At 35.7% G+C, this 13,599-nt stretch overlaps 2 protein-coding genes and 1 pseudogene across 2 annotated transcripts; 1 reads left to right on the forward strand and 2 right to left on the reverse strand.

Annotated features, from left to right (window-relative positions):
* Positions 1-37: 37 nt before the first annotated feature.
* On the reverse strand, positions 38-3,739 carry LOC136420086 (uncharacterized). The gene is made up of 6 exons (XM_066406850.1): positions 3,507-3,739; positions 3,089-3,285; positions 1,165-1,413; positions 935-1,118; positions 705-877; positions 38-647 (listed from the first exon to the last, which is right to left on the reverse strand). Exons 1-6 carry the CDS (start codon positions 3,688-3,690, stop codon positions 444-446), a joined length of 1,191 nt encoding a protein of 396 aa, XP_066262947.1. The 5' UTR covers positions 3,691-3,739; the 3' UTR covers positions 38-443.
* Positions 3,740-5,949: 2,210 nt separating this feature from the next.
* On the forward strand, positions 5,950-6,659 carry LOC136419751 (mannan-binding lectin serine protease 2-like; annotated as a pseudogene).
* A 425-nt stretch (positions 6,660-7,084) lies between these two features.
* On the reverse strand, positions 7,085-11,431 carry jus (julius seizure). The gene is made up of 6 exons (XM_066406090.1): positions 11,015-11,431; positions 8,955-9,092; positions 8,755-8,895; positions 8,587-8,701; positions 8,366-8,538; positions 7,085-8,028 (listed from the first exon to the last, which is right to left on the reverse strand). The coding sequence occupies exons 1-6, from the start codon at positions 11,103-11,105 to the stop codon at positions 7,904-7,906; spliced, it is 783 nt and encodes a 260-aa protein (XP_066262187.1). The 5' UTR covers positions 11,106-11,431; the 3' UTR covers positions 7,085-7,903.
* Between the last annotated feature and the right edge of the window lie 2,168 nt (positions 11,432-13,599).

Raw genomic sequence — 13,599 nt, forward strand, 5'->3', positions numbered from 1 at the left:
AAGTTGTACACTTCCAGTCTCACTTTTTTTATGATAATCAGTGTCATAAAATTTACTCCTTATATTTGTAACATAAAATCTTTGTTTCTTTACGGGCAATAACAACCAAAACTTCACCTTGCTACCTCTGTATACCAGGCAAATGCCATAATGTCAGGCAACAATAGCCTAGAATCGTGGATTGGTTTTGTCTAAAACCTATTTCCGCCGATTTCACCACAAAAAATTACTACATAAACATTCGAAAAGCCCTTGTTAAAGGGTTACTACCAAAAATTATATTAAAACTGTTACAGATATCAAAAGCTTCAATTGTTGAATTCAGCTGATGGGCTTATTAGACTTTCATTATTTCTAAAAAAACTTCGGACGGGACTCTATAGACTTACAATAAAATATTCTTCAAGTAAGTCATTTGATTGATTAATAATTATGTATAGTGCTCAAGTTTTTTTCTTCAATTTCTTCTTCTCTTGCTGTGAAAACTTGTAAGGCATCTCTGTCCGATACGCCAAAGGGTTTTCTAAGTCTCTTTCTTCAATATCAGTTCGTAGTTCTTCCTCGCTGGCACTTTCTAGAGACTTTCCAGTTCCATAGTAGATATCCTCGTTGTAAATTCTGTCCTTTCTTCTATAAGTTCCATGAAGCTGTAAGAATTCAGCAATAATTATTTTATCATCATTTACGTTATTGAACAGAGCAACCTTGTCCCAATATATGATGTTGAAGGCGAAATTGACGTGGAAGTATTGATGGTGGTTGTCGTGAAAAATAGCGTCTGGCTGCCATGGTTGCCACCAAAAGGACTTGAAGTTGACTCCAGAATGATCAATTATACCATGGTAGTATGCATAGAATGCGGATAAATAGAATGGTACTAAATTTCATTGCTTGTTGGATCTAATGCTATAATATTAATGAACACCATACTTACACCAATGGCAGGGAATTAAGAAAAGAGGAGTTGCTAAGCAAAGCTGGATATGAATAGACTCTACTGGGTGTATTGCAGTAACAGAGAATACAGTTGGCTGCTTGTATCTGTGGTGCAGCTTATGGAACCTCTTGTAGAAGAATGGCGTGTGGTAAAATCGGTGCAGCCAATAAGTGACGTAATCCTTTAATAAAATTGTTACCAGTAGCACGAAAAGGAGAATGATTTACCTGACAAATGAACACCAGCGGGAACTGCAAAATGAACCAAAGCCAGCCGTATTCGTTGAAGGTGTAGTACACAGTGCTGTAGCCCCCATTCGCGATGTAGCAGGACAAGATGGAGCTCATGGATGCGTTCAGGAAGAGGGTGGTCGCACCCCATAAAATCTCATTTTTTTCGAGTTCAGGAGACAGCCATTTTTGTGGTTGACACTTCCATTCTTCAGGTTTGTGTCTCTGCCTCACGTAGTAGTACCACTAATGGAATTTCATTAAACATTTTTAGGACTCCGCTGCTGGTATTTGGCGAGAACAAAAAATTCCAACAACGTAGTATAATTTACCAATTTAAACGATAAATGAGTTCTTGAATGATGATAATTAAATTACTGATATCTGCGTGGAAAAAAATGAATATGTGTTTTTATAGACTTAAAACATTTCGAAATAATGCCGGAGATAACAGTCATTGAACCTAAAGATCTGGATAAGTTCAAAAAATATTGTAGCTGAATTTGACGAACAAAAGCTGAAACTGTTTTAAGCTGCCAAGGTGTGAAAAACAAATATTTACAAATTGGGGTAACTCTCCCCGTTAGGAATCGATTTCCTCTATCACATCTAACACTATTTTACAAGGGCTAAAGTTTTATTACGCTTTCGCTCAACCTTCCAGAAAAATAGACGTAACCAACGGAGACGATAGACGCGCAAGAAAATTCTAACACACACGTGTGTTATGAGAAACAAATGCGTGGTACAGCGCAACGAACTACTTTGACTGGAAGAACTCATGATATGCTATTGTATTGGCCAGTTAAGCAAAATAGGTCCCTGCCAATAGCTTAGCTGCATCCTGCGTGTCTCCGAAATAGCTAAAGTAATTAATTTTGGTCGTAATATTCAACGAAATGTCGGTCGAAGAGGTGAGTCAAAAGCATCGCCTTTTCGGTTATCACGAAAGTGATCTAAGAAGATCTGCAACACTGTTCCGCCCTGATGAGTTCCATCTCACTATCCGTTAAACTTTTCCCATTTATTATTTATTTTTAAAAACTGTTTTTCGGTTTTTAAATTGCTTATAAATGAAAAAGTACGCAATAAAATGACAAATTAGTATTTTTCCCCATAATTCTGACCTAAAATTGTTCCCAATGCGTATACCTCAGTGGGGTAGCTCGACATGAAAAAACCACAAAAAGAATTTAAATCACACAGTTTTAGACTAAAAATGACCTCTAGACTCCAAAAAAGAAAAAAATTATAGGGCATTACGTTTAAAAACTGAAAGTTGAGGTAATTTCCGGTTGAACCGGAAGTGTTAGATAAACGTCATTAATGCCAATCAATCGGCTCTGTTCCCATATAGCTTCACTCTAAATTTCAACTTTCTAAGTTTAAAAACAAAAAAGTTTTAAGGGTGAGCCGCCTTCTTGAATCACCCGATATACCAACTTGAGTGCTGTAACAATCGTCTATAATTTGAAATAATTTATTTATAATAATAAATGTGGGAACACATAATAAAGATTATTGCAAATGAAAAGTAATAATAACAGCCGCTTTGTTGGCTTCTGATTTCGGACCAAAACATGTCCAGAATTAAAAATCGCGCTATATTTAAATCGCGATAACATTAAAAATCGCATAAACGTTACATTGTAACGCGGACCGATCCGAAATAACAAGTCGGAAGAATGTGACTAATGTGCGACATGCCATTTGAAACCTTAAAACGGCAACAGCGCGCTATTCTTTTTTTTTATCAGAAAAACATGGCCGCTGCGCTATTTTTAATAGCAGTTTCATTGACTGAAATTTCAAAATCAGTGCGACGTTGCCAAAGATCGAAATTTTGCTTCATACTGAGGGAAAAAACGAAATCAAAAGGAAGATGAGGTAATGAACAAAAATGAAAAGTCTTCTTACGTACGTGAATGAATCCTCCAACGCTGAAAAATATTGCGTAGGAAATGACGCAGGACGGCCACCAATAGCTCCATAAACCCTTCAATTTGAAATACTCCAAAGAGAACAGGCTCCATCTAAACGAGTTGTTTGATGTTGCATGGTCAATTTCATAAATTCCTAACTGGCAAGACGTGTGAAGCCACAGTGTAATCCAGTCCCCTGACATGCATAAGAACATAAAATGAACATTATTGCTCCCCCCATTGATCAAGTCAGTAATAATTCTTTATAGGCTCGGTCAAGATTATTCAATTTCTCATACCATATGTCCAGTATTCTTTTCAAAATGCTCCAAAATGAAATTCTTTGTCCGATTTGAAATTGTCCAGAATCGTGTACATGAAATTGGATAATGTAAGCTTAAAATTGTCAGCTCTTACCGTTAATTGAAATTCCTAATAAAAAAATCGCGGTGGTAACGATGATTTTGGAAATGCTTTCAGGAATCGCGTTCCAGACACTGGATATTTGCTTGTCGTATTTCTCGATCCAGGTGATGGACATCAGGTCGAGATATCTTCCATTTAGTCCTCGTTTTTCTGTCCGGTTTTTTCCTTTCTTCATTTTCGACGCGCGTCTTTCACCACAACTATCGCAATCAGTTTTCACATATAGAATCCGTTATGTTTTATGAAGGATCAATCACGTAAGCATAGTGATAACATGCTGGAACATCGAATATCTTAAAGTATTTTAATACTGATTACGCTGCCCATTACATTTTTATTGCAAAAGTTGCCAAGATATATCTCTTTTTATTTTGCTTTTTTCACAAATTTAATTGATTGAAATTCTAATAAACTCTAATTTAATGAATTTGGATGTGCAATAACTTGTGTTTATTGGCTTATCTTTAACATGTTTTTTCGAAACATACGCTACAGTCCATAAGCGCTTGCCTACCTCAAAATGTTCATTTAATCCCATTATATCTCAAGGTTTCCTATAGGTATCATTTAAAACTCATTTTGAATGTAAATTGCCTTTATTTCCAAACTTACAAGAAGGGACCCAAGTCTTCCCCCCTTCCGATTTTAATGAAATTTTGCATACAAGTAGTTTAGACCTATCTAAGAACAGCGATGCATACGATATTCAACAGCTTTTGTAAATTTTTGTTAATAAGAGATAACCCTCAAAACATCATTAAAATATCTCTATTCGCTTTGAAGAAATTTATAAATTTTCATTTTTTTAAATAAATTTCAACACCCTGTATATCTTCAACGAAGAATTTTCTGAATATAGTTTATACAGGGTGTTTCCCAAATGTTCAAATTTAGGGGACTATTCTAAGCGATGTTAAGCATTTTTGCTCCGTCGATGATTTTTGGAAAAACGCTTTGTTTCCTAGATACAAGGTGATAAATGTTTTTCATGAAATTTGTCAAATCTTCCAGATTTCCTACTGGATTAGTGTAAACTAATAATTTTAAGTGATAAGAAAGAGTCCAGAGGGTTCAAGTCTGGGGATCCAGCTGGCCATAAGTGAGGTCCGATCCAGCGATCTCCACATGTTTCCATTAAAAATTCGCGAGCAGTCCCACTAAAATGCGCTGGTGCTCCATTATGCATAAGCGGCATTGCGTTTCATGAGGCGTTCAAATAGGTATTCATGATAAAAAAAAGACTAAGAGTGATAAATTCGGAAACGTATTCAAGTTAAACGACGTTCAACGTGTTTGCTAGTGTTGCTTTCTAGATTGACTCTATCTTGCTACTCTTATTTTAACCATTTTAATAAAAAAGAACAAATTTAGTATTTGGATGCTAACAATAATGTATAAAGTGCCCTTCAAGCATCTGATAGCATGTATGGCCCTATTCTATGGAGTGATTTGCATTTCTGGTTAGACTTTGAACGTAAGGAGTTAGGTATCAAGGTAACTGGGTTCCAGGCATCACTTTAAGTGCCTCTCGATGCAAACTTGTAACTAGAGAAAAACTCGCGGATTTGTGCCTAAATCCTTCCCGCCTAAAAATCTCGGAACTTCTTCAATTCTGCGAAAATATTTAGTAAGATTATTTATACTTTTTCATGTAAATTTTTCTAGTTATTTTCAGCGAAGCAATATTTAAACGCTACTTCCATTTTATGCCTTTAAGGCGCGTTTATCACGGTGCCGAGCGTTATTCTTACGGCATGGGTGAGGACCCGGACGTTTGCTGGTACGTGAGAACCAGTACAAATGCCGTAACAGCAATCTTTATGTTGATCTCTCCAAGTTTTTCAATGAAGTAAGCGATTGCCCTGATGGGCGGGATGGGGGATGATTCACAGACACCTTCGTGGTAAAATCCCTCCACAAAGAAAAAAACTTTTATTCGATCATTTTAGACAAAAGTAATAGGTCCTGCCTCAGCATATTTGATGCGAGCCATTCGGCCATTTGTCACGTAAAATATGGAACTAAACCTGGAATAATCTCGTGCCTCAGGGATGTGCCGTCTGGAACAGTGGCTGAAGTCACCTACAATCCATATTACATTTCCAATAATGGGTCAGACTATCAGGCGATTTCGTGACAGGAAAATGGAACGTGGGACGTCGAAGAGGTCCTCAGATGTATTGCAGATAGACACAATTAATAACAATCTCAATTTTGTACATCCAAATGAATTTTTATGATGTGGCCTAATTGAAACCGCAAAGAAGAGAAAATGGGGCCGTTGATTTTAAATGGACGACAAAAGAAAAGTGAACCCAAGTTCCTGGCTCTCCTGGCCGTTACCAAGAATTGAACTCTCAGTGGACGTTCTTTTGTAGCTTCACTATAATATCCAAAAAAACTGGTAGTTACAGGTAGGTTTTGGTAACATTTGATGGATATTATCATAATAAGAGTCTTAGCTGCTCACTGTGTTTGGGATGCTCCGGGAGAAGTGGTAAAGACAGCAACAGGAAAACGATTTAGTCACTTTTATACCCAGGACCCTTAGAGTCAAATTTTGAATTTGTAACACATCTTCATACACCCCTTATACCAAGACTCTTTGGGCAGCTACGGCTCTGATATAGATCTAATAACTTTACATGGGCTGTTTGTTTTTGACGAAAATATATTGCCAATTTGCGTGAATTGGACGTTGAAGAGCTTTTCCAGGGAAGTTATTGAGGGAAAACTAGCAGGATTGGGTATTACTGAGAATGGAGTTATATATCAAGAAGTGTGTGCGATGGACGTTAAAGTAATCAGTAACGAGGAATGAATCCAGAATTGTAGATACGAATTTAGGAAGTCTATTACTATAGCTTCATTTTGTGATAAAGGATTAAAAAGTAATATTAGTTCTTCATTTTAATTTTGTTCAAAATTCTTCTGCTTTTAATAGAGAGAATTGTGTGCAATGGAGGTAGCCGGAGTGGATTAACCATACAGGATGAACCAACTAGAAGATGCACATTAAAAGGTGTGGTGAGTATAATTCCTAAGGATCCACCAAACGTTTTATGTAACAAAAACCACTTTACGATTTTTACAAACGTGTAAATTTATACGACTTGGATTTATGAGTATTATGTCACAAATTAAGTACTTCAAATCCTCATATTTAGAATTATAGATCATTCCTAAAGTAGTTAGTTACTTTTTGACTAGAATATTGCTTTAAAATTTTGGCAAAACCATTATTAATGAAGAATAAACTGGATGAGATGAAATTTTCTTAATAAAATGGTGGATAAAAAATATTCATTTTTACATTGTTTCCTTTTTTCATCGCAGCTAGAAAAGTTAAATAGTTACCAAGAAGATATGTGATATTAGAAATTGATAGAGAAAATACAAACTTCCTACATGGAATTTAGGGGCACTTTCCGGTTTTCCCTTTAAAAATAAGCACCCTCCTACATGCTCCCTAAGAATGTAAAGTGTAAAAGGTCGAAATGATTCTAGGGCTTATATGATTTATAGTGAAGCAATTTAATGTATTGCACCATTTTAAATGATACTAACTCTGCGTTTTTCTAGAAGCTTTTATTTAAATCAGGCAAAAATAGCTAAAAATTTTATCGAGCATACATCTTGCCGTCATCACTATAGTATAAGAATACAAAGGTTTGTATCAGATAATCTCTAATATAAGTATTTTTATAAGCTTTAAGGTCGATTTACGCTTATAGCAAAATTTGCACTATATAAAGCTAAAAGCTATATAGTAGTCAAACTATTACTGATAAAAGTAGTTATATGAGCAAAGATGCCGATTACAATATAAGAGTAAAAAGACTTGTATAAGGTACGAGGCAACTGATGCTGGCAAAAAGCTTTCCCAGTGTTTTTTGCCACCGCCAGTCCCATAAGAAGCTAAGCTAACAACATCGAATCACAGTTTAAGTTGGTAGTATCACAAAATCCCAGTATATCTTGGCTACCACCGAGCATAAACAAATGGTCGTTAGTCGCACGATTTCTGATCAGGCGAGCATGTGGAATGGTGGAGGGTTCGAAAAGGTCCTTATAGTCTAATTAAATCTACTTTTTGTGCTATAAGAATATGAAACTTCGTTAATATATATATATTGTGCTTACATAACTTCTACAGGTATATAGATAATGCGCAGTTTTCTGTGATGATTGGACATAATTTCATTCTCTTATTATGGTCCCTAACATCACCCTAAGTAAATATATACTATATTAAACTTTGAGGCAATAGTTTATAGTAAGTGTTATTGCTCGCAATTATTTGATTGGATAAATGCTTATAGATTCTCTATTAGGGTATGAATATAACAATAGGAGTAAAGAAATTCTTAAATAACACTAAATATTCCTTATGATTTATGGCTTTGAACGTCCACGGCAACGCTCTCGAGCATTGGAGTCGCGTGTGATGGACTTTTGGGCTTCTCTGATACAGCAGACACGTTGCTGCTTCCTTTAGAACCACGTCTTGATTCTATGGAATGATAAAGCAATAAACACCTGTGAAAACGGGATTTACGAGTTTGTCTTGAAACCCATCAATCACTTTATTACTATACTAGGTCTGTTACTGCAAAAATTAGATGGATGGTTTCTGAACGAGTTTCAGTAGTTTATATAAAATATGCTATAAATTAAGCACTTGTAATATTCATATTTTTATCTTAAATACTTGTTTCTTCCCATTCCAATCTTTCCCCCTTCTCCATATTAATTCTTCTTGATAATATGGCGACAGAAACTAATACAGGGGCTACTATATTCTACTATAAACGCATGCGAAATCATTTTTTAAATATTTTCAGACCTACCTGCAGAATTAGGCGAATGCGGTTGCAAAGATACTACGCTTTCAGGCCGACTAGGCCCATGACTCCCTTTAGATCCTCGTCTCTCGTGATGCTTAGTATCTCTCAGCAATGAAGCGTTCATCAATCTCGGATTAGGGGTGTTAAAAATGGTCCTATTCTCCCTCCATCTCGCCCTTATAGTCTTCAATTAATATCTTAATTCCATCTCACAATAAACTTACTTGCTGAACAATCGTAGTACGATGCAAATTGTGATGAACATCAAAAACATAGCGACCAAAATTCCAATCATGGCAGGATCGATGTATCGAGGGGTGGTAACGGTGTTTGGGACCGCTTTATTAAACATACGAGAATGACGATAAAAAATACAATTGCAGTTGACTTACGAATGCAATCAATCGATCCATCTTTCTTCGTAATTGCGAGCCTTTGAAATCTGCATGCACAAACGCCGTCTCTGCATTCGGTCATGAAAAATTCCCGCTCACATTGTTCGTTAAAAAAGCAGGATTCATTGATTTTCGCAGCTGGAAATAGATAAATGTGGAAGATTCTTTTATGTGTATATATGTGTTTAGATGCCTACCAACTCCACATTTATCTAAATGGTTGGTGACGGGTAGTTCTGGTCGGCAGTAGCATTTCTTGTTCATGTCGTCGCATATTGCTCCCTCGAAACCACATTCTTCAGTGTATCCACACCGGTCTCCAAATTTCTTTTTGTCTTTATAAAGAAAAATGTAGAGTTAACCTTTAGATTAAATGCGACAGATTTAGTTGCTCAAATTTAATGCTGACAAGAAATTTTTACTACAAGAAGATTCAATAAGGAGCCATAAATCTAAAGAAAAGGTACATGTAAGGATTTCCGTTCAACCTTTGTATCGGGATATAATACAGCGGTATGCTTATTCGAATGAACATATAAATCAGCTGGAACAATCTTGACCTCAAATCGTGGGGTTTTAGTTATTAAAGTAATATATTGCTGCGTTCAGGGTTTTATTTATTTTCACTAGCACAAAGTTATTTCCTTTATTAATGTAAATTACTGCGTACACACTCAACAGTTGTGGACAAAGATTAACGTTTGTAATAAAAAATAGAGAAATCTAAGTTCCTTTTAACCGAAAACCGCAGAAAATTTACTCATCAAATTATCAAGTAAACGAGAATAAATAAATGAGTAGCTTTTTATAAATGAAAATTACGGCTCTAGGCGCAGAATTTCGAAGAAATAATACACAATTATTCTTCACCATATTATCAGGAAAACACGTTTCGGCACCGCAAATCTTTTTTAAACAAATCCTGAGAAGTTGCAAAAAGACGAAGTGAGAAACGAGCAATAGACTAAACACTGGAGAATATTACGTTTCTAAAGGGCAACTTTTAAAGAGATGATGGAAAAAATCCTTCACCATATTGTAAAGATGACAAAAAAATTCCATGACTAACATCAACTTTATTTAGAAAAACGAAGAAAATAAAAACAAAACGAAATTAGTGAAAATTTCGATTTCAGAATTCAATTTTCGAAAGCAATATGAAAAAAAACATTTACGAAATTGAACGGGAAGACAAGAAAATCATCATAACACTAAAAATCTTCTTACATAATCTTACTTTAAATAAATCTTACGTAATCCCAAAGAAAAATCTTGTTTTTAAAACTCAAGTTTTGTAGGGAATTATACCAAAGTAAATCATTAATAAAATTATAACTGAAATAATTAAGAAATTACGATTATAGTCAAAATCACAGTTACGGAAATTATTCCGTCATCATATTGTCAAGAAAACAAAGATGTGGTCGTAACAAATTTTCAAAACATTTTAAAATAAAATCGAACAATAGAATTTTGCTCTGGTTATTAATAAAACAAAATGCATATTTTCATTGTATTTATTTATTTCGTTCGTTCCGGTATTATTCCAATATTTGCTTTGCAATTTTGCTAATCTCATCAAATTAGGATTTACAGGCTGTTATAGTTTAAGGTCAACAAAAGTTCGATTTTCTATAGGTCACCTCAAGATTGCTCCATCAGCCTGTTTACAACACAATTATTATTGTTTGAGAATTAAATTGACTTTATCGAGTTAAATGGAATTTTCAGGAAATAAAAACGCAGTTTTCCAGCAACTATCAATTTCCCATTATTTGTTGAATCGCTATTCACCCCATCAGCTGTGTAATATATGGGCGTTAACTCTGAAAACAACAAAGGCTTCTTCTGCCTCAATTATTAATTTTACACCATATTATAATCATTGACAATAATGTAAACGCTCGTTCTATGGAGGGTTTATTATGGTGGCGGCTCCAATGTATTTGCAGAAGGATGGACGATGTTTATCATATCAGGCAAATAAAATAAAATGCGATATTATCACGCACATTTTGGAGGGGAATGGCACCAAATTGAGCTTAACTTGGCTGTTTTAATACCAAAAAAACTGGGGTCGTGGGTATAAAAAACTTTTAACCAACAACTCCGAGGGAGCGCAAAACGATGTAGGTCAAAGAGTTTGTTAATTTGCTCATGTTCAGATGGGCCGTATAAATACTTTGTTGGCTTCGGATATCAGTTGTAGTAGATTGAATAGTAAATTTCGCAGGAAAATTCTAGAAGTGAAACTTACCATTTGCGTCGTTGTTTTGTACGTGGTTAAGAAGGAGCAGCAGGAGCAAGAGCAACCCCCATCGAGGCGCTTCCTGCTGTTCCTGCACCATTATCGCCTTTCCGGGTCACATTTTACCGTCTTGAGGGTACGGCTTCATGCCATGCCATTCTGGTCGAAACTGCATTATCGACATCCCCTTATTTGGCTTCAGGATCGGGACAGACCGATTTTACGCAGGGAGGGTTGTGCGCTAGCGTAGATGGCGGCGCCCTTCCCCCTTTACGGGGTTCTCTATTTGTCTTTGTTTCTGCAACATGACAACACAACAAGTTGTTGCTACTGACCTACAAAACCGACTCAAAGAAAGATTAATGAGCCTTGGAGCGGCTCTTGAAATGCTCGTTGAGCAAGTCCTTTCCGAACATGCATTAAAACTGGTTTATCACAGAATTAAGGCTTTCGCAACAAATCCACTCATTCGGAATTCATTATCACAGAAGCTATATTGATGTATTGTGGGTTGCCTAGTTCTGGCCTTAGCAAGTTAAGTCCTGATTGAGCTCATTTATAACGTCGAAGGTGTATCCTTGATTATTTAAGTCTGAATTGTGCTTCGCACATAAAAAGCAAGAAATGTGATTTTTCCTGCAACCAAAATTAGGTTGCAGGTGTATTTGATTTCCTATGAGACCAAGCAGTTGAAATTGCAATTCCGACTCGCACATGGCACCTGTGTTACTTACCTTTTCTCGTGCTTTTTGGTGCGCTTAAGTATTTATAAACTTCTCCTTATTACGAAGTCTCTTTATCTTACGATAAGGCGAAATTGAAAAGTTCGATTTCCACTTCAACTTGGGAACAACTCCCATTTTGTACAGCAAGCTTTAAGGGAAATTAAATTGGTGTTGAATTTAGGTCCGGTGGGCAAACTTCGGTGTATAGGTAAGTGGCAGAAAGGGCTCTAGTGGGACATCTTATTATCGAGCCCTTTCAGGGTTTTGCCAACGATGATAGACTATGAGCCAGATATTCACTTTCCGGATTCTTGTTAAGAAAAGTCTTTTATCAGGTGGAATCATTTTTTGGTAAAGGAATTGAGTTCAAATTTAAACACAATAGCTAGAATAATTTTTTTGCACATTGCTGACTAATGAATGACCCGGTTTTATACTGTAGTGGGAACGTTGGTGTTTGTTTACATGTATATCATTCCAAGTTGCGTGTCACTGAAAAAACTCTTCTTTGAACATTTTATTAAAGTTAATTCGATATTTTCTCTAGCTACACTCAAACGAACACATGCTATTGCAGCTATATGCTGTCAGCGACCTCAATCAATAGTTAAAGCAGAGGCGAGTTCATATAATAATACAAAAAATAAAGTTTATTATTTAAAAATTTTCTAATAGAGATCATTTTTTGACATAATGGTGGAGCAATTTATTGACCCCTATAACCTCAATTGAACTCGGACAATATTTAAACTCGGCAAAAGAATGTAAAACATTTCTGGGCTTTTTTGTACGCTCCTGAATTCCCTGTAGTAGTCGAGTTGGCGTCAGTAGGGTTTAATCGATGAACGTAATTTGCATAAATTATTTAAACCACTTGTAACATGACGTGCCCACTGTTCAGTAATCCATATTTGAGGTGTGTTTAGGGAATATCGCGAAATGTAATTAATGAACCGACAAAAAACGGATTTGATGCTATAATTCAATTATGTGTATTATATACCGACCGCACATTTTATTGTTTTCTGCGGTCAGCAGTCATATGACAAAGTACTAAGAAAATTACATTGGATTCTTATGCAACGGAATTCACAAGATGGTCCTGTATCTAAAGAATTCTGCAAATAATGTAGCTTTCCCAGGGGACAATTCAGTATCTCTGACAATATGGTGAATACTAAGTGTGCTGTAGTATTTTTAATAAAAAATAAAAATAAGCAACGTTAGCAAAGATTGAAATCTAAATCCGTCTCTGTGTTTTACCTCTAATTATTCTTATAATTGTCACAGTTAAGTCGTCACGAGGAAGTGTGTACTTAGGTCCAATAAAAATTAATCTTCACCATCGTTTATACGGTCGACAGGAACTATATGAAGCTTAAATTTACGATCATGTAATGAAAAATGCTCAATAACAAACGCTGTATAGATTGATTAGATCCCGTTTTATCTCAGAAAAGCAAATCTCTAGGGGATTCCGAGGATTTTACAAGTCATCGCACTAAAGTCTGGTATTGGGGAATTCCAAAGGCAAAAAATAACGTTCCGAGAAACTGTAAAATTGATATTTGAAAGATGAAAAATTGCTCAACAACGCCTGAATAGTTCCTCAATGGTTCACCTTACGATAAGTAATAAAAAGGCCTAATCATACAAGTTCATTTTGAGCTTTGTAATATTTTCTACAAAAAATTCTTTAAACAGCTATATATCAAGTATAACTGGTTGCCTGCGTAAAATCCATCTCCCCATCAGACTTCAGCAAAACTTACAAGGCCAAATCAACAATTAAATTACTCTCTACTTTTCAAACAAGCAAATAGCTTGAAGGCAAATAGCCTCCGAATTGCACAAGAGCTCTTTAATGGT

The sequence above is a fragment of the Euwallacea similis genome, chromosome 3 (genome assembly GCF_039881205.1).
Source record: "Euwallacea similis isolate ESF13 chromosome 3, ESF131.1, whole genome shotgun sequence".
Lineage (NCBI taxonomy): Eukaryota > Metazoa > Arthropoda > Insecta > Coleoptera > Curculionidae > Euwallacea > Euwallacea similis.